Here is a 26,274-nt window from a genome sequence, read left to right as displayed (position 1 = left end):
ATTGTAAATATAGCTCGTGTAAAATATTGTTAAGCACTCTAACCTATTCTATACAATACAAAGATGACTTAGACATGCTCATTGTCTCAAGAGGTTTACCCTTCTGTATAACAGATAAAATAGACACACAAATATCTGCAATTCAAGGTTGAACATTCAAATACTCTTCCAGAGGTACAAACGTACTGATGGAGAACCCAGAGATGTGAAAACTCAATCCTACCACTTTATGATGTCACTTAGGTATGCTCTGAATGGACACGGTAACTCTTCTGCTGCCTTTTAAAACTCATTTCCATATCAGGTTCCCTGGAATCAATAGTTTTTGGTTGATTGTATCTCAGGTGTAAGCTGCGCTGCAAGGGTAAGCTTTTGCCACTTTCCGAAGAAAAAAATTCATGACCTTCAAACGTAATTTATTTAGTAGCATCCTAAAAGAATCAAGATAAATTTCTAAATGGCCCCAACTTACAGACATTCTAAGGAGCAACGTGTTCCTGAGGAGAAGGTAGCTCATTCTGTTCTAAGAGCTTGCTTTATGCTGGATGCTTGGGAAAACCCGCAAATAACAGCATACGTGTATAGCTTCCTCTGCCAACAGCTGCCCAATGACGCAACCAACTAATTACAGTTCTGATTTAAACATGATATTAATTTGTTGATTCAAGAGATAAATATAAAGTTTAGCTCATAATCTGCTTCCTATAGTCATGTCTTCTCACCTTGAAGGATGTATTTCAAATCACCAAGGCTCTAGAAACAGTCAATGCAGCCTATAGACACAGAGTCAAGTGCTAGAGCTGATGAAATAAAATGAAGCAAAATTTGGATTTGCTTCAAGTTTTAAATAAAAGCTGAGGTTCACATTTACACAGGGTGGTGAAAGCTCCATCCGTGTTGGTAATAATCCTGTGTCCACTGGTTTGATTGATAAGATGAATTTCAAAATGTGCAAAATAACTCATAAGTGCTCTATTCTGCTTGCATAATGACACGGAGATGCTGTTATCTTGGCAGTGGTGAGAAGTCTGTGGTACAGGGAGACCCACCTTTGGTGTGATGCCTTGGCGTGTCTCCTATGAGGGATCTGCTCCAGCCCCATCCCAACCTGAGCCTCAGGTGGGCACCAGAAAACCTATCTGCATAATAAAGAGGCAGAGTCCAGGCCATTGAAGGGAAGGGCACGGACAGCAGTTAGGGAAACCATCTAGGAAGATGGTGGTAAGCCAGCTGAGAGCTATGAAGGGGAAACGTCAGAAGGAGAATGCTGCTGGGCCGCACGACACAATAAAAGCAAAAACAAACCAGGTGCCGTAGACTGAATTTCGACTCCTGGTGATCCCACATGTTGCAGAGTGGAACTGTGCTCCATAGGGTTTTCAAGGCCACGACCTTTCGGAAGCAGATCACCAGGCCTTTCTTCCTAGATGCCGCTGGGTGGGCTCAAACCACCAACCTTTTGGTCAGTAGCTGTGTGTTTAACCATTCGCATCACCCAGGGACAATAGCTACTGGAAAAGAAACATGCCTCCTGGAAATGCTTTAAATTGATCCTGGGTGCCATGCAATATTACCCACTCCCTGTGTCCCTACAAATCTTCATTCCAATTTAAAAATCCCAACATTCCTTACGGATTGGCTTTCTCCTGGGTGCCATGCAATATTACCCACTCCCTGGGTCCCTACAAATCTTCATTCCAATTTAAAAATCCCAACATTACTTACGGATAGGCTTTCTCCTGGGTGCCATGCAATATTACCCACTCCCTGTGCCCCTACAAATCTTCATTCCAATTTAAAAATCCCAACATTCCTTATGGATTGGCTTTCTCCTGGAAGCTGATAGAGGGAGCAAGTTTTGCATCAGCTGATGTCAAGGATGCCTTGGCTTCCAAACTGTATACTATATGTGTTAATTTATTCATTTAACCTTCCACCTCATTTTGCATCATTTACTGTGTTGGGCACTGTGGGCATGGGCATAAAGAACATAGTCCTTACCCTTCAAGGAATTCACGGTGTCATGATGAAGAAAGAAAAACTTACAATCCTTTCTGATAAAAGCTATGAGAGAAGGAAGCATAGTGTGCTATTAGAGCATTTAGGAAGGCTACCTGACACAGACTGAGGGGTGAGGTGAGAACAGGATGAAGTGGAAGTGGAAATGGTCATAGGGGGAGGTTTACACAAGAGGACACATCTGAAAAAGTGGGAGTTAGCTGAGTGAGTGGAGTGGGTTGAATAGTGTCCCCTAAAAATTCATATCTACCTGGAACCTCAGGATGTGACCTTATCTGGCAATAGAGTTCTTGTAGAAATACTCAAATTAAGATGAGGTCATACTGGATTTGGGTGGTCCTAAATCCAATGACTGGTATCCTTTTAAGAAGTGGACTGAGACCCAGAGAAGAAACCCACGTTTAGATGGAGGCAGAGACTGGAGTGGTGCAAGCCAAGAACAGCAAGGATTCACAGGAGCCACCAGAATCTGGAAAAGTCAAGGAAAGATTCTTCCCTAGAGCCTTTGGAGGGAGCACCGCCCTGCGGACAACTGAATTTCAGACTTCTAGCCTCCCAAACTGTGAGAGAATACGTTTCTTCTGGTTTAAGCCACCTGTTTGAGGTACTTTGTTGAGACAGCCCTGGAGAACACCTACCACGAGAATACTGGGGAAAGGTACCTAGCCTGAGGGGGGCCCACCAATGACCCAGAGATATGAGAGCCTGGGAGATCTGCAAGGACCTTGGCATGGCTGCAGCAGTGGGTGTCAGGTGGGAAGTATGGGACTTGACAGATTGGCAGAAATTAAAAGGTCTGTTTCGCCTAATGGATTTTTTTGTTCCTTGAAGGAAATGGGGATTTTTTAATGGAGGTGATTGCTGTGAGATATGCTTATTTTAGTAAAATGGGAAAAGGAATTGGGATGGGGGATCTGGGAAAGAGAACAATGAGTAGAGTCAGGGAAACCAGTTAGGAGGATCCAGAGAAATTATAGGAGCCTGGACTAAGGCAATGGCAGAAGGGATGGGGAGGAAAGATACATTAAAAAAAAAAAATCCTCAAAAATTGTTAAGATTATATGACCTCACTTTCAGCAATCACTAAGCAAACTTCAATTTATTCTAGAGAACCAGCCTGTAGAATGAAATAAAACCTAAATAATTGTTAGGAATTTCCCTAAATGGCGACAGACAATAAACATAAAAAAAAAAAAAATTATATGATTATATAACCCACTGCATATTACAGTTTAAGGAAAAGTGAAGCATTAAGAATATCAAGTTTGGGGCTTAGGTGATTAGGTGGATGGTGGTCCCTGAGAGGGAAAGAGAAAAAGATCAAGCGGAAGGTAGGGTGGAAGTAGAGACAAGATTATTTAAGTGTTGAAATATTGGCAAAATATCCGATTATAAACATCTAGTAGACCAGCGGATACATAGGCCTGGCATTCGTGAATGGGGCCTTGGCTAGAACCATAGTATTTTGTAGCTACGAGCCTTCATGTAGGAGTTGAAGGCAGTATTTGAGAATTCCAGCGGAGAGTGGATGGAGTTGGTAGAGCAAAGTGTGGTGGAAGAATCCAAGGGAATATCATCAATTAAAAGAAGGGCAGAGGAAGAGAACTTTGGAGAGAAATTCAGAAAGACTTGCCTTCTTTTCATTTTTCTTTTACGTGTTATCAATGCTAGAGGAAAGCATACCTACAAGTTTGCGTAATTTACTTCTAAAATAGATTAGCCCTCTCAGGAACGGCAGTGATTCTAAACAGAGTGATAATCCAGTCCCAACTCTTCTCACTATTTGACTAAAGGTACACAATTAGAGAATAAAATTGTAGAGAACTATGTCCAACTTATCAATGAGGCTGTGACGTGTAGTAACTTGTTTTTTTCCTTTTTTTTTTTTTTTAAAGAAAATGAGAAAATAAGCAGCGTTCAGGGTGGCTATCAAGAAATATTTCCTTTAATTCTCTCCATATCCTATTAAGACACACTCCAATAGTAGACCTTCAAACTATGTCTGATTCACTTCAAAATTCCATTTGCTAGTTAGTCATATTGGATTGGTAATTTGAAATGATATGCTTATTTTCACTTTACAGTAAAACAACAGAATTGAATGTTATTGCTGCTTTATCCCCTTTCAAGCCCCAAGCTAAGCTCTCAGACTATATTTATTTTTACATATCAGTTAATCACAGATGACACTTACATAGTCAGAAAATAGATTCTAAACCCATGTTTCTTCTGCAGAGTAAAACCTATTTAATTTATTATTTCTTTGTATAGTTATTTGTGATAAAGGAAAGGTGCATAAAGTTAAAAAAGAAATCAAGGACATTTCTCATCTCACACTCCCTTGCACTGTTGAAAGCTATAATTTTTAGGTCATAAAATCTGAGCTCTTTCAAGAAATTTTGTCAGGGAAAGTGGAAAAATAGATGCATATTTTCAAAGAATTTGAATACATGGATTTGGTGGAGTAAACCAGAGGAAGAGATCCTGTTATTTTATCAGGCTTTAGTTTCAGCCAAAACTGGTTGATAGATCCTTTAGAGATTATCCATTATCATCAAAGTATCCATTTGATAGTTTACCTTTCCAAAAAATCCACTGCTGGTTTCTTCCTTTCAAAGGAACACTAAGCTTTTTGACATGCAACATTCTTTATATAGAAAACATCATTAGTGAATTCCTGGTGAGCAGCCATATGCCCCATATGTGGAATTTTCCATTTTATTCCCCATTTACTGGTAGGAAATTCAGGTCTAATATTCTGAGGTACAACAACCTCTTCCATTAGAGGAGTAATGGACAAGTAGTTCAGGACCCCACTGTGGTAATTAACATTATATTACTGTTTAGAAACTTGTATATGCCTCAGTTTCCCCACAAGGAAAACAGAGAGATGATGAGTTAACAAACTAATGAGCATATTTTTCTCTTAAATGTAAGTGACATCATCCAAATCTAGCTCCCATGATGCCCCATGATGAAGGTAGCCATTGATATTCTCTGGTGTTTATCCTTTCAGAATTTTTTCTATGTACATGTAGTTATTCACCTAGAGAAATGAATAACATTTTCTGTGTGCTTTTTAATACCTAAAAGATAATTTTGAAAAATCCAGTTGCTGTCGACTCGATTCTGACTCCTGGTGACCTCATGCGTGTTAGAGTAGAACTGTGCTCCACGGGGTTTTCAGTGGCTGATTTGGGGGAAGTAGGTTGCTAGATCTTTCTTCTGAAGCACCTCTGTATGGGCTTGAACCACCAGCTTTTAGGCTAGCACCGAGCGTGTTCACCGTTTCCACCCCTCAGGGACTCCACGTAAACGATAACATACATTAAATACATTTCCATAACGTCCTCTTTATATTGGGGTTAGTTATCTCAGTTTTAAAACTGGTTTGTGGAATTCCACAATGTGAGTATATCTGAATTTATTTAGCAATTCCTCTACTCATGGACATTTAGATTGCCTCCAATACTTTGCCAAAGTACTTCCAACGATGCTTCATTTAACATCCTGGGACACGCCTCCTTGTGAAGTTGCGGAAGGGTTTTTTTCCTGGCATAGATAGTGCAAATGGAACTGCTGTGTCATGAGAAATCTGCATTTTAAATTTAATAGACATTGCCAAATTGCTGTAGAAGATGACTGTCCCACTTGACGTCCCCTCGTCATATTTCACAGAACATTTCTTCCTTTGTTCATCTGTCAAAATCCCTGTTCCTCACGCTCTGTCTCCACAGTCATCTGCTACCTACAAACTTTCTTGATGTCCCCAGTGGGCTGAAATCTCTCCCTCCTCTGATTAAGCTGATTCATTCGCTCTTTCTTAACATCATCTTTCAGATTCTGAGTCTTCAAACAGGTTTTGGATAATTGTCCGATCACTTCTACTTGACTGAATTCTTGAAAGCAGGGAATGTTTTAGTCAACTGCAGCACCCAGCACAGTGCTTGCTATGTAGTAGCTGCTCTGTAAACGTTTGTTTAGATTTCTAGTTTTGGAGGAATTTCATATACAAGTAGACAATGTATTTTTTCCCCAGAAAACAAAACTTAAAAGGTTTAAAGAATTGAAAGCAAACTTACCTTGGGAGGCTACATATTGTTCAATGACGACTGAAGAGTAAGAACCTAGAATTTTTTTTTTTTGTACCTACCGACTTTATTCCTTCTTTCTGGTTTCTTATGAGAAAGCTTATACCATTCACTTCAAGATGCTATAGAAAAACTCTTCCCCCAGTCGTGGATTTTTTTTCCATTACCTTGAGGAGCTGCCTGCAGTGTCTGACCTAGAAAAGGTTCACTTGAAGCACAGCCAGCAGATGTACAAGCTGTAATGGTGAAGCTGTAGTTCCTGTATGGCTGGAGACCTAGAAACGGCCAACAAGAAATAAAGTAGATCCTGAGAGGATTATTTATCATCAATTAAGTACCAGAAGTAACACACAGAGTTGTAGAAATGATATCCAAAAAATTTAACAGCAGAAAATACTCTTGAATAAAGACAGGGACATCACAAGCAGTTTAAATATTAATGGAAATTTCTTTTAACACTCATAAAATAATAAATTTTCAGTCTTGAAAGAGGCCTTACAGTTCCTGTAATCCATCCATCCATCTTTGTCCTGATTCCTTGCCCAAGTTGTCATTGAAGAGGACATCCCGCCTACGTGACCTGGAGCACTCCTCCCAAAGAGCCCGTTCCACCTTTGGAGAGCTCGAGAGTCCTCCTCACAGTGTTTGAAAGTCCTTCCTTACACTGTGGTGAAATCTTTCCATCACCGCCATCTCTGGGGACATACAGAACAAATCTAATTTCTTTTCCACTTGACAGTTCTTCAAATATTGGTAGACAGTTACCAAATTCCCCGAGTCTTCGCTTCTCCAGGCTAACCATTCCCCTTACTGCAACTGCTTCTTATATGGATAGGGGCAGAAGAATAACACGAAGACTAGATTCAACATTTTTGTTTAGCCTAAGACACATTCAACTCATATTAACCTCAACCAACACTTTTGTTTTTTTTAACTCCGTACTTATTCATCTTGTGTGCCCATAAGTGTACCATCTCATACTTACTCCTCTAGTTTTGAGGGGTTGGTTGGTTTTGTCTTTACACATAGACTAGACACAATTTGATGAGGGGGTGGTGCTTCTTTTGTGTTAGAAAGATGATACAACACAGTAACTACTCAATAAGTTCTCCGGAAAAAAAGAAGGAATAATTCATTTACAAAAGAAGTTGTATATTGTTAGACTTGACCACCCTGGCTGGTGACCATGGGCAAGTTACTTAGCTTCTCTTTGCCTTGGAGTAACCAGTTGCCATAGGGTTGACTCTGAGTTATGGTGACCCTATGTGTGTCAGAGTAGAACTGTGCACCATAGGGTTTTCAATGACTGATTTTTCGGATGCAGATTGCCAGACCTTTCTTTCAAGGTGCTTCTGGGTGGACTCGAACCTCCAACCTTTTGGTCAGAAGCCCAGAACATTAATGTTTGTACCACCTACGGACTCTGATTTGTTAAATGGGGAATCACTACAGCACCTAGCTTCACAGGCTGTTGAGAAAACGAAATGGGTTATCTGGAAAAGTACTTTGTTTAGCAGAAGCAAACTTAAGACTCAGAAGCATTCAACAAGGAGTTTATTGAAGCTAACAAGAGATTTCTTCCCTTGATTCTTGGGAAACCTTTTTTTAAAGAGTAGGATATAGTCTATGTTTGAATGATGTCAAATAATTTAAACAAACAAACAAACCAAACTCGTTGCCGTCGAGTCAGTTCTGACTCATAGCAACCCTATAGGACAGATTAGAACTACTTCACAGGGTTTCCAAAGAGCACCTGGTGGATTCGAACTGCCAGCCTTTTGGTTATCAGACGTAGGTCAAATAACTGGGTCAAGTCAAAACAGGGACCTGAAATTTACTATACTTAATTTTCATGAATTTCGAACTACATTTCCACATATTTTGTTCTTTTGGTGGGGTAACTCTTCCACCAGATGTTCATATCACTCTTTGCATATTTCTCCTCAAACGCTACATTTTCAAAGATTTTTACCACTCTGTCTAAAACACCACATCCATCACTCTTCATCCCCTCATCCTACTTTCTTCTTTCATAGTCTTCCACATTATCTGATGTTTTATTATGTATCTATTTATGTTTTTGTTTCCCCTTAATATGATGTAGGAGCCCTGGTGGTGTACAGGTTAAGAGCTACGGCTGCCAACCAAAAGGTTGGCAGTTTGAATCCACCAGTTGCTCCTTACAAACTCTGCGGGGCACTTCTACTCTGTCCTATAGGGTCGCTATGAGTTGGAATTGACACAGTCACAACAGGGCTTATATGATGTAAGTTCCACAAAAAGCAAGGACTTTGTTTTGCCTACCACTTTATCCTTAGAATAGCAACTGTCACAAAGTAGGTGCTCGATAAATTGTTGTAAAATGAATGAATATTTTAATGAACTAATCATTTAGAATTGGGGGAGTGGTCTGGTTCCTTGCTAAAGCAATAATGTTCTGCAGCTGGAGCTGCTCCAAGATTCTGCTTCGGAGCCCTTTGTGTTTTCTTATCAATTTGGTGATAAGATGCAGGCACTTATTTGATTATAATCTGCCATGTGGTTGCTATGGAGGATTTACATAATTTTGATATTTATATGATTTATAAAGGAGGGCTATGATGAAAGATCTAAGCCATACCCAAGCCACATGTTTGATAAAAGCTTTTGGGAAAACGCTAAATATCATAAAATATAGAACTTAGAAGAAAATAGAAGGGAAAATTCTAGAATGAAGATCAGAGGTTGTAGTGACAAGCTGATTTAGCCTGCCAATGTCCCCTTCACTTCCAATACAGAAAAAGAGGGTCTTGCTCCTTAACACCTTTTCCTCTGGTGAATCTCTTACTTACGCCATTAGAATATCAACGCTTTGAGGATAGGGATGATATCTTTGAGTTTTTAAATTTTTATTTTGTTTCACTTTCTCTATAATGGCTAGTTGAGGTGTCCAATAATGTTTGTTAAATATTGTTTAAAGAAGATAGAGCACACAAAAGTGCCCTTCAAGGATGGCAGGGCAATGGTGCTATCATGTCCAGCACATGTGTGACCTGAACAAACAAGTCCTTCTTCATAATCCCATAGGTATGCTTGCCCACAGAATATACTGCACTGAGCAGGAGATTATTCTCTAGTTGCAGAATATTAGTAAAATAATCATAAAATTAATACGATTTGTAAGCAATAGGTATTTTCTAGAATTTTCTGAGTGGCAGACTTCATTATAGCTGATAAAAGTGAAGATATTATTTTTTTCTTTGGAAATTTTACAAATAATAGACTCAATTCTCTTCCGCAGTTTTGTCTGGTCTATTTCACACAGGCAGTGACTGTTGAAAAAAATTTTTAGGATAGGCATTTGGATGAAAGAAGACAAAATTCATCATCACAGAGGTATAATAAGATTAGTTGGATGATTGAGGATATTTGCAATGAGGACAGTGGCTAAAAGGCAATTTAATATATACAAAAATTAAAACAGAAGTAGTCATTTCTTTACAGAATCTTTCTGGAAGCAAGTCATGTGGCCTCCTTTGTATACATAGACCGGAACACTGGAAGACAGCTATTTAGAGATATTACAACAGTGGACAGGTTATCCCCTTAGGAACTGTTGATAGACTGAGGAAGGCATGTCAAAGGAGTTTGTTACAGACGTTTAAATTAGATGGGTGGGTTGGCCCAGCAAAGTCTGGGGCCCAGAGGAAATGTGTATCTCTGGAAGGTGTTGGGGATACAAAAATCAAAAGGGGACACAGAACCCAGCTTTGAATAGAAAACCTGGGCCAGACGGTCAGAGGAATTCATATACATCATCAGACCAACAAGAGTGGATATGGTGAACCGGGGAAGGGCAACAAGGATTGCAGAGGTGTGTGGCCACCAGTGAAGGCGGGAAGCGTGAAGGCTCAGCCTAATTCCTGACAGTTTGTCCGGGAAAGTGTTTGTCTTCCCCTGACAGTATGGCATGTGGTGTGCTGACCACATTAAAAGGTCCACACAGGGCCAAGGGTAGAAACACTCAGGCTCATTTCAATTGACATTTATGGAAGGGTGTCATGTAACTCCACATCTGCTATATTTATCTTCAGGGTCCATTTGTTCGTTTTATAACAAAATTCAATTTTTTCTTGGAGAACGGGTCTTTGGCCACTGTCAGGCTTTGTGCTTTATTCAGAGGTGACTGCACCGAGACTGAGAAGTGTCCCTGACCCAGCTGGGAAGTCAGAGCTCCATGGTCCATTTGCCAAGTCAGCAGCTTTGGTCTTTGGCCTAACTCAGGCCAATGTAAGCTAGACCTAGAACCAGAACTTCTGTTTTAACGGCTGGTAATTTTTTTGTCCTTTTTTTTTTACCCACAAAGAGCTTGAGAATGGAGAAGAGCTGAGAAATGAAAAGCAATTGAGTCCTGGAAACATCATTTGGTACCCTTGAGTGAACCGTGCCTAAAGTCTACACCTGACTTTTTAGTTTTATGAGTCAATAAATGCCCTTTCTTATTAAGCTCGTGACTTACGACAAAAAGAATTCTAGATGATACCATCATTATAGTTATTATTGGTGTCACACGCCTAAGCACAGGCTCAGAATCCTGTACGTTACATGTGGGAACCACAAGCAGCTGGTATTACCCTGTCGTAGATGATCTGCTTTTCTACAAGCTAGAAAGAGTTACAAGATCACGGGAGAGAGAATTAGCAACAACATGAATATTCCTTTGCTTATGTGAAGAGGTTTCATCTTAAATCTCACCAGAACAGGAAGTGTTATTCCTGTTTAACAGACGGGAAGACTGAGGCTCAGAGAACCAAATATTCACACAGTGTATGAGTATACCGAGCTGGGAGTAGGGGAGCCCCAGCTCTGGTCATTAGAAAGGAACTACAGCCTCACGTTGAAATTAGCCAATGAATGCCTTCCCTCTGAAGATTACACAGCATTGGAAAGATCTGAAAACAGTGGAAATCACTGCAACTCCTTTTAAAATGAAAGAAATATACTCAAAGGATTTAATTCAAGCATCAAGTCAATAAAAAAAACCATAAAGTAGGAAAAAAACGCAGACTTTTTGTTGTTTCATTTTAACTCCTGTTTCAGTTTTCTGGACTCTACATCAACTAAATATATTTTATGAGAAATGCTGTTATTTTCAAGGGAGTTGGTTACCAGATTTCATAACTAACATACTAGTTGACGTTTGTTGATTACTTACAACCTGCTGGTCCTCTTCTGTGCCCTTTACAAATGTGAATACAACCAATGGCCACACTTACTGCTGGGGTACGTGTGACCGTCTGCTTGGTTTACAAACAAGGAAGACAAGGCATGGAGAGGTGGAGGAAGTCGCTTGTGATCACAGAGCTAAGAAGGAGTGAGGTCAGGATTCACATCTGTGTGGCAGGGCTGAAAAACGTGGCCCAGAGCAGATGGGTCAGGCTTCCAAGCCTTGTGAGGAACACAGCAACAAAGGTAGCTCGAAGTCCTGTGAAATTTGCAGTAATTTTAAAAAGTGCAAGTGGGAATATATATTTACACATTTTCAGTTGGAACATTACAAGAAGTCACGTACTGAGGCAGGACAGTGTACTGGTTAAGAGTGTGGAGTCTGAAGTTAGACTGAGTCCTAACACTTACCTACTTACAAACTGTCACCGTGGGTGAGTTTTCTGACCTCTAGCTGCCTCGGTTTCCAAGTCTGTACACTGCAGACAGGATAGTGCAGACCGCTTCACTGGGCTGCAGACTCCCTTGGGGGTATTCAGGCAACATTCGAATCTGTGATTTTTTACACTCTATTTCTTATACCTTGTATTTTTCGTATTGCTAGAGGATTGGATTACTAACAGGCTTGGCTTGAAAAGTCTGCAAGGAGAGCACCAACTACCATCTGGCGTAGATGATTTACATGAACTGGATGACCTTCCATGCATATGATGCTGTGAAACTCACTAAAATCAACACATTTCAACTGGACTTTGCTGTCATTTTAAGTAAGCCCCTCTCGGTAGTCCTTAAAATGAGATATACATGAAATCTTAGCAACAGGCAATGGGAAGAGCACACCAATTGAAACCTACTCGTGAATTGACCAGGATGAGACAAGGGAGATAAAGAGATGTCTCAGAGGAACTGTTCTGACTGTAACTTAATCTGAAGTCGAAGCGTAAAAGGAGAAAAGAAAACATCACTCAAGTGCTCAGCATTGAAGAGCAGGCAGTAACGACTGTGGGGCAGAGAAAGGCCAATGCATGGAGAAAGGCAAAGTATTTAACATTTCAGCTTAGTGGGGATGACTGTGGCTGCAAATTACCTGAACTTCCCTACAGGGAATCATGTTCTCTGTTAAAGGAAGGAGGCGGACTATAACCAAACTCATTACAATTACACTTTCAAGGAACATCACTTTCAAGAGTAAATGCGTGTTAAAAAGGGACTGGAAAAGTCTGCCTCTGGATCATAAAAATATGATCTGGAAAACGAAAGTCAGGCTTATGCAAGTTACATTTGATGCATATACTATAACAAACGGCTTACTTCTAATTCTTAATCTTCAGAAAAACAGTCGGGAACAGGCACTTGGTCCGTTACGGTTTCAGACAGCAAGTGCGACTTCAAAGGACTTAGCCAATTATTCTACAGCGCCATCTGGTATTGTGTAAAGACTTGCCACCATCCTAAACAATACCTAATTCCGTAAGTCCTTCAATCAGCATGGTTACTCATTAATTCAAGTGCTGAGAGGCTGGGTCACTTTAAAAAGTTTTTGCTGGGTGGATATCAAGCACCGTAACTCATCATTTTGTAGGTGAGCAACTTGTCCTGACTCCAATTGGTCCAAACTGGATGTTGGGCCCCGCCCACCTGATTTAAAACTGCCGCGGTGACAGTGCTGCTGTTAGTTGCCCTCAAGCTGATTCCACCTCATGGCCACCCCATGAGAGCAGAGTAGAACTTCTCTATAGGTTTTTCAAGGCTGTGATCTTTCAGAAGCAGATCACCAGGCCTGTCTTCTGAGGCGCCTGTGGGTGGGTTCAAAACACTCACCTTTCGGCTAGTAGTTGAGCACGTAATTGTTTGCATCACCTGCTTGCCTGGGATCTCACTAAGGGATCCTCTCCAGAGCATCTCTGCCTATGGAGATATCCCGGAAATTCGGGCATTCACTGTGATGTTAGAGCTATATCAGTCTTCCACTACACATTAATCTGATTCTATTTGAAAATATGGATGTTCCAAACTGATACACTAAGGCATCACAGAATTATTTTAGAGACAAGGTGCATTTATGATTTGCTTTACAGAATTTGAGTAGAAATATATCAGGAGCACCGATATTAGAGGCCCCCTTTTCTTGACAACACCATACATCAAGATCTCATCCCACTTGGCCTAACCAATCTCTTGCTCCTCCATGAACAGCCACTGTCTCTGTCCTTTTCCTGTATACAGGTTCCAAAGTATGGATTCAGTTGGTGAATCTTAACATTGATATCTCCCGTGAATCAGAAGTCAAAATACCAGAATGAAGGGACCCTTACGTTGCAAATGGCGGTGAGATAAACGTCATGATTTTCTCCAGGGAGTAATTGCTGCAAGCTTATTTGCATTCTTAACTCTGTATTTCCTGTGAAACACTAGGTCACAGCGTAGCCCCATGAACCCAACCTCTTGGTAATCAGTCTCCACTCAAGCGGCACTTCCTAAATGAGTTCCAGACTTAGCAGAGGCTCTTTCTAAATATATCAACATTAAGACTATTTTTAAGATAGTCACCATGGAGAGTCACTTGGTTTTGATTTTAGTTACAACATATTAGTAAATATTTTCCTTTTCTGGAGTTCAGTGTTGTACTAGCCTCAGGCCTCTTCTCTAAATATTCAGGCAGAATTTCCTTCTTTAGAAGCCAAATGTAGTATCAGGTGACAGCAAAGTCTGACGCTGCTCAAATACATGACCACGAGGCCACCTCAGAGAGAGCAAGAGCTGGTCAGGACTTTGGGGACAAAACAGAACTAGCGATTGCCCTGGTAAACTGCTCTTGGAACATGTGGGATTTCAGGGGAAATTATTTGTCTTTAAATATCAGTGTCTAGGCTGCATCTACAAAAATGTTTAAAGAAAGGGAGAAATAGTGGTTGACGTCATTTTTTTTGGCAAGTAGTCAGGCACAAAGTTAGTTTATCTCAGGGTTGGAAAAATGAAAATAAAGTGAATTGCCCTACCTGTTTTCATAGGTCCCATTCTTGGTGATCAGTGGTCAGGTAGTCAGTGGGGGAGATATGGCCTACAGCAGGTATACGAAACTTCAGAAGTTCTGGAGCTGTTCTGAGAACATCGTCACCATTCTAGATTTCCTCCTATCTGCTTCAGTTGAAAAAATGCGCCATCAATAAATCCAGATTGCCTGAGACCAGGGCTGGCTCCCTGGGCATGTGCTCCTTGCAGTCCTGGAGCCCTGAGCTGAGGGGGCCTAGCACTTGGTTTAAGGCTCTGCTGCTGCCTTCTTGAAATTCTTAATGATTTTTGAACAAAGGTCCCTTCATTTTCATTTCACACCCATCTCAACAAACTATGTAGCCAGTCTAGTCTAGGACGTCCCTGTGGTTACATTGGGATTTTTATATCCAGTCAAAACAGAATGTAGTTGTTTAGATTCTAGTTTACTATTCAATAGTCATTCATTCGACAAATACTTTTTTGAACATTTAATACGTGTTTAAGGAGCCCTGGTGGTGCTGTGTTTAAAGCAATCAACTGCTAAATGAAAGGTCGGCGGTTCGAAACCACCAGCAGCTCTGCAGGAGAAAGATGTGGCAGTCTGCTTCTGTAGAGATTTACAGCCTTGGAAACCCTACAGGGTCGCTATGAGTCTGAATGGACTTGACGGCAGTGGGATGAAAACATGTTAAGTCCTGTGATAAGTACCAAAGATTTAATGACAAACAAGAAGCCAGTGTCTCTGTCCTTAAAAAACTGTACCTACTAGTTGAGGATCTGAAACAACAAAAAGGATATTATCATCAGATGTAATAAATACGATGAGAAGAGAGTGGGGGATGCTATCGGTACACATGATTTGTGTTTTGTTTTCTCCTCATGGTGACCCTGTGTGTTGCAGAGTAGAACCGTGCCCATCGAGTTTTCAAGGCTGTGACCTATTGGAAGCAGATCACCAGGCCTTTCTTTCAAGACACCTCTGGGTGACTCAAACTACCAGTCTTTCAGTTAGCAGTTGAGCGCTTGACCATTTGTACCACCCAAGGACTCACAAATGTAAAATCCCCTTATGAAGAATTTCTATGTTTTGTTATAACGATGGACAAATTGTGTTCCTTTTTTTCCCAGAAGTGATGTGTTAGATATCTGCTTCACTATGAGCATTATGCTTTCTGCTACAACCCCATCATTAGAGTTGAAGCTACTTAGCCCACGAGATCTTCATGGGCTTCTAAGGGGACGAGAAAGGAAGGCATATTGTCCTATCTCCTCGTTAGCTTAATGCTGGGGGGCATTTACTTTGGAGTGAAATGCAATGATGAGATATTTTAATTAATTATTTTGAAAACATTTTCCCCAGGGTGAAAAGACACGTAGGCCCTTTTCATACCTGTTGCTAAAAAGGACGTGCTTAATACGTTTTTCTCTCGGTGGCCCTATTTAGTTAATCTTTTTACCCCCTCCTCCACCTTACTGCCCTTGTTGGGGGGCCCATCTATAAGGCAGGGGTAAACCGAAGGGAAAGGATGCCATGGCCGACACCCAGAATGCTCTGTGCAGGAGGGTGAATGTGTTCAGTAATAAACGATGTGAGCGGTCTTTTATTGACAAGCTGACGTGCTGTTTGCATGAGTGACTGTGAGAGGTCGCTGGCTGCCGCTCCGTCATCCCCACGGTATTCAGCTCACTGAGATAGTAGAAAATGCTGCAGTTTACTTAAAGCATTGATAACACCTCTAAATAATTAACCGAGGACTTCCTGTCTTCAATTACTTAATGCTTTTTTTAACATCTTGAGAGGATTATGAGCAATTTATGGATTTCACGTGATGAGTGCATTCGCCACTATTCCCACAAAGCATTTACAGGATCATGTTTCCAAAGCTTCGATGTAATTAAAAGTAAGCATGGAGACAATGGGGCTGAGGCAAGGTGCCCACGTTCCCTTCTGTCACCTCTGAAGACCTAGATTTGCAGGCTCCAGGAAGACGAGCGCTACAGCTTCATTAGCGGAATGCCCGCGTTTTGGAAATGATGAGAAAATCAAAACAGTCACCCTAGGGGTTCAGGCAGGCTCTTCGATCAAACATCTAAGATGGAATGTGAAATAGATTTGATTATTTTAGCTCATTCCATGAACTCAATAGAACCGTCATTCACATTATAAAACCCTTCTGAGCCGTATTTGCTCAGTCAGCTAACCACAGAACTGAGTTCCGTCTGGCAGACGAAATGCTTACATTCTAAGATCTCAGGTTTTAGATTTTCTAATGCCTAGCGCCGTTCTTGCCCCACCGAAACTTCGTCGAGGAGGTTCTGTACTTTGTAAGATTTTGCTGAATGGGGGTTTCTGTCCTCATTCACAAAGAACTCCCTGTTTAGGGCTGTATTAGCCAGCTGAAGTACCCTCTCATCTATTTAAGACAGAATAGAGTTTTATGATTTCGTACGAATTAAAATTATGTGGAAAAACTTTAGTATACTTATTCTAATGAAAGCGGATTGCTGCCATCAAGCTCTGTGTATGAAATCCTCCCTGACATGAAAGTATCCATTAAAAATGACAATGAAAGGAAGAACCAGTGGAGGGAAGGTGTTTAAAGAAAGCTCCTTGCCATTATTTTACAATTAATGAGGCTATCAATCCTGTTGGGTTGAACATTTGAGTTGAATTTGGGCTGTTGGAGTATAAATGCCAGTTTCTAAAAAAATGCAAATCAGTGTGTCTGGCAACAATTCAATGGCAGATAGATAGTACAAGAAGAAGAAATTTCCTTAGCCTTATATCCTGGTTTATTGTGAAACCTTTACTAGTACAAAGTCTTAATGTGCCTTCACTGGATTTCCAAAACTCTGTAATTTACATTCCATTGCCCACTACAAACCATTCTTTTGATTTACACCATTGCATCTTGTCCAGAGCTTACCCATTACACTGTATTTACAGTTAGCCCTTGACTTGTCCATGTACTCTATGACTAGGAACTTTCTAAGAGCAGGAATCTTGCTTCAGAGCACTTCCTGTAGTATCTATGGAGTTCCTGGGTGGTGCAAACCGTTAAGTGCTTGGCCACCAACCAAAGGTTGGTGGTTCAAACCCAACCAGAGGTGCCTTGGAAGAAAGGCCTGGCAATGTGCTTCCAAAAGGTCATAGCCATGAAAACCCTACAGAGCACAGTTTTACCCTGCAATGCATGGGGTGGCCATGAGTCATATTTGACTCGACAGCAACTGGTACTGGTTTGGTTTGTAATCCAGCGTCTAGAGCACAGCAAGCAAGAAACTTCTTTTTGATGAACCAGGATTCTGATCTCCTTACAGATGGACACCCCAGAGTAGATTAGTTGCCTTCTCTATCTCTCTGATGTTGGCATTAAAGACAGCCTTCACATATCTTACTTACAGGGATGTGACGAGAATCAAATGAGTAAAAATGCAGTTATTTAAAATTATAAAGTACCATAAACCAAAAAAAAAAAAAAATCCGCTGCAGTCAAGTCAATTCCAACTCATAGCGAGCCTATAGGACAGAGTAGAACTGCCCCTGCACAGTTTCCAAGGCTGTAATCTTTACAGAAGCAGACGGCCACGTCTTTCTCGCACGGAGCAGCTGGTGGGCTCCAACTGCCAACCTTTCTGTTAGTAGTCAAACCACCAGAGCTCCTCTAAAGCATGATACAAATGTAAAATTTTATTACGTAAAACTTTATTTTGTTCACTTGTGATGATTTTCACTTTAACTGAAATAAGACATAAAGAACAAATCTGATCATCTGAATTGATTAGGGCTCTCCCCATCCCCATGATCAATGATTTAACTCCAGATCTTGTGATAAGGGAGACCATGGGCTAGTCCACAAATATTTATTAAGCCCCTTCCACAGGCTTAGGGCATTTTTGGGAAAACACTGGAGATTGGGTCAATAAATGCTTGCTGTGTGCCAGGGAACTGTAGAGTTTAAGAGCAAAACACAAATTTACTCTTCCACCTGCATAGTATAGCCTGGGAGCCCTGGTGGTGCAGTGGTTAAGAGCTCAGCTGCTAACCAAAAGGTCGGCTGCTCCTTGGAAACCCTATGGGGCGGTTCTACTCTGCCCTATAGGTCGCTATGAGTCGGAATCGACTCCATGGCAACTTTTTTTTTTTTTTAGTATAACCTGTACTTCCTCTTAGGAAAAAGACAGGCACATTTTTCCAGGCCTTTCTGTACTTCCGTGTGCCTCTCTTATCTATGGTATGGCTATCGTCTCCAAGCAAGGCGCGCGGGTCCAATGGAACGGCTCTCACTTACGAGGCACTGGAGGGAGGCGACTGATAATAGCAGATAAGTAAAATTTCATAATATCTGACATGTGTTCTCTGAATCTAAATTTATGCCACTGTTTGGGAAGATTCAACAGACCCAAATCATGAACTAAGCTACTTACTCTCTCAAAGCACTCTTCTGTAAAATGGTAGTAATAATTCTACCTCCTCCATAGTTTGTGATGAGAATCAAATTATATAGTGCATGCCAGGTAATTAGGACAGTGTTTGGCACATATTAAACTTATTTGCTCTACAAACATTTATTAAGCACCTACTGATGTGACAAGGACTTTCTAGGTGCTAGAGACACAGTGGAAACTTGGTGGCGTGGTGATTAAGACTTTGGCTACTAACTAAAAGGTCGGCAGTTCAAATCCACCCGCTGCTCCTTGGAAACCCTAAGGGGCAGTTCTTCTCTGTCCTATAGGGTTGCTGTGAGTTGGAATCAACTTGACGGCAATGGGTTGGGTTTTTTGGTTTAGAGATAGTAGTGAACGAGGTAGACAAGGTCCCTGCTCTTCTGGATCTCAGATTCTAGTGGGAGAAGCAATCAAAAGACAAATGAAAAACAAACAGGAAAATATCAGGCAGTGAGATGTCTACTATGAATGTAAAACAAGATGAGGCGGCAGTGCATTAGGGAATCCACTGTAGACTGGGTGGCCAGAAAAGCCTTCTTTTCATAAGTGACCTTGAAGCTAAAACATGTTAGCTACTATTATAATCACTACTCGTAAATACCTAGTATTAGATTCTTACTAAATTATACTATAATGCTGTACTATTAGATTACTAAAACCAATGATAGTAAGTAATGTTATTGGTTAAAACAATACAATGTCTATTAATTCCTGTTAATCGTAATAACAGTCACATCCACTCAGTGTCAACTAGCTCTGTATTAATTTCTTAGTGGACAAACTTCTGCCTCTGGCTGGATTTTCCCCTGCCTTCTAGTACATTCTTGTCTATCCTAGTCTCATTATCTAGCAGTATATCCTTGGGGAATAAAAATGCATTTTATTGTTTGTCTAAAAAAAAAAAAAAAGTTCAGTTTGTTGCAAAAACCCTACACTTAATGCATATCAAAGCCGAATATGCAGGACCTCTGAGGTTGTCTGCTGCTGTGGCTCACTGCTGCCAGTGTGTGCTCTTCTGCTAGCGTGGGTAAGTGGGACCCGACCATATGTCAGGAGAACAATCCTTTCCAAGCGACCTCATATATCAGACACACACCCCTGGGATGCGTTTCCCCACTAACCACAACGACAGGCGCCTCGGGTAGGTTTTCCTGGTTTTTTTCACCTGTGACCGTATGCTGCCTCCTGCCAGTGGTGTCAGTGTAGATGAGCCCTTTCCCAGCCTGCAGGAGCTGGTACTCTTCAATGACGCCATTTGGCTTCTCAGGGATGCTCCAGCTCAAATGCAAGGTGTCCGCACTTGGGGCTGAGATTCTCGGCGGCAGGACACTCTCCGGAACCCCTCGGGTAGTGGCTGCAGCTACCTGAAGACAGAGGAATTAACCGGCAATTTATTGTAACAGTACACTAGGTACCCTGATCAATGAGAATGTCGCCTTTGTTTTAAAATGGTGTTGTCTGGCCTGGCGTATCATTAGCAGGGGCTTGGAGAAGCAGTCCTCTTTTTTTATTCTTTCCTTCCCATCCTATTTAAACAATGAAATCTGACCTTGAATACATGACATAAGTCTCAGACTACCATTTATCACAACAGGTTCAACAACAATTTTGACGGCAGAGTGCAGCCCTCAGTTTAAACGAGTAAAATCTGGCTGGTAGACTGTCTTACTAGAGCACTCTTGATAACTCTCTTCCATATGGTTCATCGGTGTCTTTGCATTTTAACAGCCTGATTTTGTACATTTTAAGCACCAGTAAATATGGTGCAAAACCTACATCTGAACTTGCTTGCATCTAATGTGCTTTGAACAGAATCAACGGGCGGACATTTCTGTGCTCTTCCTGTGATATCCAGGATGACTTTACAGTGTCTGAACCTATGTTCTAGGAAAAAACCAAATGAGAAGAGAAAAGGATAAATCAACCAGCTATTTATTCAATATTCTCAAAATACAGTTTTTGAACGAAAATTGCCTGGATTTTTTTTTTTCTTTCCACAGAATTAACTTTGATTTCACTTTGTAACCAATTGTTTCGGCATCTGTAGGTATGAGCTGTGTCTGTGCAAAAGGCACGGAATTGTTCCAGGACCATTTAGACCATCACTTTTGATGGGGCCAATTCACCGCCATCTGTCCAAACGGTGGCACACTCAGAGATGTTTCTGGTGGTCTGCTGGATAAAAAGCTGCGCCCATTCACTGCGGCTGATCATTTTGACTGAATGTTATATTGGGATGGTTCTTGCACAGTGTGTGAAAATGCTGCTCTTGTATAGTTGTAGCCGCATGAAGAGAACAAGAGCTGCTGTGTATAAGCGTGTCTCCTGCAGGGCTTCCTCTGACTAGGTTGGCTACCATTAAATGGCTCCTTCCTTATCTTCCTCCTAAGTTATTTGATAGTTCCTTCCCAATCTCCTTTGTAGGTTTTCTTTCTTCATTTGGTAGCGTCCTCCAGTGCTCATTGTCTATGGTCTTGTGTTTTTGTCATTCTATGGACTTTCCTTGTTGTTGTTAGCTGTGGTCAAGGTGGCCCCCAACTCATGGTGACCCCATACCCAGTGAAAGGAAATACTGGCCATTCCTGCACCATCCCCATGATCAGTTGCAGATCGGCATTGTGAGCCATAGGGTAGTCATTGGCTGATTTTTGCAAGTAGACCTCCAGGCCTCTCTTTCTAGTTCATCTTAGCCTAGAAAATCTGCTGAAACCTGTTCAGCATCACACTAATACGCAAACCTCCACTGACAGATGGGTGGTGGTTGCACATGAGGTGCATTGGCCGGGAATCAAACCCAGGTCTCTTGCATAGAAGGTGAGAATTCTGCCATCGAACCACCACTGCCTCCCACATATCCTCCTTCGATGACCATTCTCAAGTCTGTTGCTTCAACTTCCCATGTAGATCTTTCTAGCAAACTCCAGTTACTTCTTAACCCAGCATCACACTAGACATTTTCACTTAAAGTGCCAAATAATATCTGCTTTCCCCACCCTTCCTGTGATCTATTGCTCCTCTTTAAGTTTTTAAACTTTTAAATTTTTTTATTATTTTATTTTTAACTTTTTTCTCTTCCGTTTTTCTTTTCTCACTTGCTTGCAGAATGGCACCATTAACCAAAAATTGCTCACGCTGGACATCTTGAAAATATCTCTGACTCTTCCCTTTTATGCCTCCACTTAAGGTTGACTGCCCTGTAGATTCTGTCCCCAATATTTTTTGCATCTTTCTGATTTTCTCCATTCCTACCCCTGACGCTTACGGCCAGGTCTTCATCACTTCTTGTCTAGCTTATGGCAGCAGCCTCTGAACGTTTATGTCTTGTCAGGTTCGTCCACCCTTCTCTCCATTTTCAAGGGCAGGCAGTTTTTGGTACAATATTTAAATAGAAACCCATATTCAATGGAGGAATGGCTTGGGAATTTGTATGGACTTACAGAAACCAAAAAAGAAAAACCAAACTCATTGCTGCTGAGTCAATTCCAACTCATAGCGACCCTGTAGGACAGAATAGAACTACCCCATAGGGTTTTCAAGGAGCACTTGGTGGATTCAAACTGCTGACCTTTTGGTTAGCAGCCAAGCTCTTAACCACCGCACCACCAGGGCTCTGGACTTACAGAAAGTCACCGAAAAATATTTGGTGGGGGAGAAGCGTGAAAGAGGATTATATTGGTTCAAGTTTTCTTGTGAGTTCATTAATAAAGGATAGATGTTTGGATAAATCTCTCTTCCAGTGGTCTCTTCATGATGATTAGCACCCAGAGGAGGTGAGAGTTGAAAACTCTACTTGTCACGACTTTGAGGGGGATACTGTTTTTTTTTTTTCCACTGGAAAAATCACTCGGGACCTGGACGTTCGTACAGTCTTCACATTGGATCCCTCTTTCTAGGGTTTCCGGAAACTTCCCTTACCTTGCTGCTGGCAGTACAGCCAGCAACTGTGCACGCTTTCAGCTGGTAGGAATATTCCTGAAATGGCTGAATCCCCTTGGTATCAGAGAAGCTCAGTGACGTTCCCCGAAAGCGTTCAAATCCATTTCGGAGAAGAATGTAGTAAATAATAGGACCTTAAAGATCAGGAGAAAATGGCTCTTTTTAGTGTCATGTCATATCAAATATCTTCAATCGACTTATATGCCCTAGTGTTCTGAAGAAATGGAATACTATAGCATTATTTAATCTTAATTTGCTATTATATTGTTATGATCAAACAACTCTTAATTATATTCACTATTTGGAGGAGAGGGATTAGTGAGACAGATCATCAAAGTCATTTACATTTATTTGTCCTTATCACCAAACAAATTTACTTTTAACGTTAAAACTATGCTACCTTCTCTTAACATCCTTTGCTTGGTTGAAAGTTGCTCAGATTTATGCTGAAATTCAAGGAAGTTTTGTTTTGTTTTGGCTAAAACTCACAAGGGCTATTCCACAAAGTGAATGAATAGTTGGCACAAAACTGAAGTTCTTTTTATTGAAAATAATTCTTTGTGGTTAGATGCATGCCAATTAAATGTAGATTACACTCATTTCGGCTTCCTTATAGGTTCACAGGGTGGGGGGAGTGGTGGGAGTGGTGGGTGGGTTACACTATCACTATTTTAACAGCAGTTTGATACCATTTGGTTGTATTGGTTTCTTCCAGTTTAAGACTATTACATCCTCCAGTTCATCCATTTGGGTCCACCGAGGGGGACTCACTCCTTGTGGCACATCTTCTTTCGTGCTGACTCTAACAGCTTGGCTGACTCCTTGCCCATAGCTATTCCATGCAGAGATCCTATACTCGTACAGCGTGTAGGGCTCCACGTTTACATCTGAAAAGAGAGAAATCAGATAGTGTCATGGATTGAATTGTATCCCACAAAAATATCTGTCAACTTGGCTAGGTCATGATTCCCAGTACTGTATGATTGTGTAATCTAATGTGATTTCCTTATGTGTTGTAAACTCTGTCACTATGATGAGGTTACACTGATGAGGTTTACAAGATTAGATAGTGTCTTAATCCGATCTCTTTTGAGATATAAAAGACAGAAGCGAGCAGAGACACATGGGAACCTCATACCACCAAGAAAGCAGTGCCGGGAGCAGAGCATATCCTTTGGACCTGAGGTTCCTGCGCAGAGAAGCTCCCATACCAAAGGAAGATTGATGACATGGACTTTCCTCCAGAGCCAAAGGAGAAAGCATTCCCCTGGAGCTGACGCCCTGATTTGGACTTGTAGCCTACTGGACTGTGAGAGAATAAACTTCTCTTGGCTGAGGCCATCCACTCGTGGTACTTCTGTTAGAGCAGCACTAGATGACTAAGATAGACAGGAAGTTTTTTTTTTTTTAAATCATCAGATTTCCTCAATCCAAATAATAATGTGAAGTTAAGTAAAGGTGTCCTAGTCATGAGGATATTTTCCTCTAATAGGAGGGATGGGAAAATGTCCAAATGTATAAGGCACATGGTAGTGTAGTGACCGCTGTAAGGATGCACCCTGGCTGTGCAGAGGAGAGGGGCTGGGACATGGTACAGGAGTGACCGCTGTTAGGATGCGCCCTGGCTGTGCAGAGGAGAGGGGCTGGGACATGGTACAGGAGTGACCGCTGTTAGGATGCGCCCAGGCAGTGCAGAGGAGAGCGGGTGGGCTTGGGAAGCCTGTGCTGAGGATGTGAATCCTGACCTGGGCCATGAGCAGGAAGATAGAAACAGATAATATGGGTGGAAGGAGTGGGTGGAGGGTGTTTTGGAGTACTCTGAAAGGCGCTCCTGTACCACACAGCATCTTCTACATCCAGCCCTCTCTGAAGATGGTACGATTTGAGTCTGTATCCTTTAGCACAACAAGCTACTTGTACAGTTCTGACCCTCAAAGTTCTTATCTGTTGAATGATCATGTCTGTGATTGATTTGCGGGTAAATTTAAGTAAGGTTTTAAAGCACAGCACCTGGCCTGAGTGATGTTCAATGAACCCTATCTCCATTCCTTCCTTCCCTCTGTCATCCGCCCCCTCTCATCCCAGCGTCCTGCCTCAGCCTTACCTTCTGCATTCTTGAGGTTTGCCTTATTACCCAGCATTGGTTGAGAAAGGCCGAATGATGAGTTATGATAAAAGAGTGTATTTTTATTTAACCTTAGCTTATTTAACCTCACTTAAATGGATTCTGTTTAACTCTGGATGATGGATGGCATATATATACATATCTGTATCTATATCTGGAGCCCTGGTGGCACAGTGGTTAAGAGCTCGACTGCTAACCAAAAGGTCAGCTGTTCAAATCCACCAGCCACTCCTTGAAAACCCTATGGGGCAGTTCTACTCTTTCCTGTAGGGTCGCTATGAGTTGGAATCGGCTTGATGGAAAGGGGTTTTTGGTATACCTGTATCTATATAGATATGTGTAGATATCTATATATATAACTCTTTATACCTTTACATATTTATTTATTTGATATTTTTCAAAATATAGAAACAAACTCTGTAGGGACTTAAGTAAATGGATAAATAATAAAAATTTTAAAAATGACAGAACTACATTTTGGAGTTAATCCTAACCTTTACAGTGTTTCTCACACATGGCTTAGCCAGGGCTGAGAACCACTATTTTGGACTAATTCAGTATGGCCAAGATGGTGCTCAGATATTAATATTTTTAATAACTGCAAAGAGTATTATTTCCAAGATGACAGACCATCTTGGGGAAAACACCACCATTGGGTTTTCCTTCTCAGAATAATGCTGCTAGGTTTTACGAGCAATCAGACAGGTTCCAGCCTCCTTTCTGCTTGCAAGTACAGCCACATTCTTTCATTGCATTCATTAAAAGTCTGCATCTGAACTTGGAGAAAGAAAGTTGAATTCATTCTAAATTGACTAGATATACCAGAAAAGGGCCTATAAGTCACTTGTTTCTCTGTTCTTTTTTCTCCACAGATTAACTTTAAAACAGTATTCATGCTTGTTTAAAGTTAGACTTCAAAAATACTTAAGCCACTAACTTTGAACAAATCCATATTATGCCTTTAATTGCTAACTAGCTGGCCTCAAAGTATGATGGAATCAATTGAGATCAGGACAAGGAGACAGATGATGTTCAGAGTGAAAGAAATGTGCGTTTTATAGAACGTTTTCACTCTCCGTACTAATGGTGGCAGATAGCTCATGTTCTGTTACCTGTGAAGGAGTATATGTTTGCATCCCCTGTATGAACAATCTCTTCAGCAAAGGAACATATTTCTTCACTTGATGCCTGCTCTGTGGAATTGGGAGACCCTTTTACCACAGTGCAGATGTGGCTGCTGAAGTTGAAGTCACACCTGCCACAATGTGCGGTTGCTTCCATAGACGCTGGGCAGAGGGTCCCGCATTGATTGGTTTCCTAAGTCAAGTGGTAGGGTGAGGAGAGAGGAAGAAGGGCATTTTACGGATTCATTAGACATACATTCTATACCTTACCCATTGCCGTCAAGTCAATTCTGACTCATAGGGACCCTACAGGACAGAGTAGAACTGCCCC

The 26,274-nt window shown here is 41.2% G+C and overlaps 1 protein-coding gene across 1 annotated transcript in view; it reads right to left on the bottom strand.

Moving 5' to 3' along the window:
• Window positions 1-26,274, bottom strand: part of USH2A (usherin) — a 551,884-nt gene that overhangs the window by 157,228 nt on the left and 368,382 nt on the right. Inside the window, exons 33-37 of the mRNA XM_012558807.1 lie at window positions 25,932-26,136; window positions 23,384-23,581; window positions 22,674-22,828; window positions 19,924-20,122; window positions 6,278-6,385 (exon numbers count right to left, since the gene is read on the bottom strand). Coding sequence (XP_012414261.1) covers window positions 6,278-6,385; window positions 19,924-20,122; window positions 22,674-22,828; window positions 23,384-23,581; window positions 25,932-26,136 — 865 coding nt within the window. The remainder of the gene's footprint in view (window positions 1-6,277; window positions 6,386-19,923; window positions 20,123-22,673; window positions 22,829-23,383; window positions 23,582-25,931; window positions 26,137-26,274) is intronic.

This window comes from Trichechus manatus, unplaced genomic scaffold, assembly GCF_000243295.1.
Source record: "Trichechus manatus latirostris isolate Lorelei unplaced genomic scaffold, TriManLat1.0 scaffold00187, whole genome shotgun sequence".
In the NCBI taxonomy this organism is placed as follows: Eukaryota; Metazoa; Chordata; class Mammalia; order Sirenia; family Trichechidae; genus Trichechus; species Trichechus manatus.
This window is presented reverse-complemented; position numbering and strand designations above follow the sequence as displayed.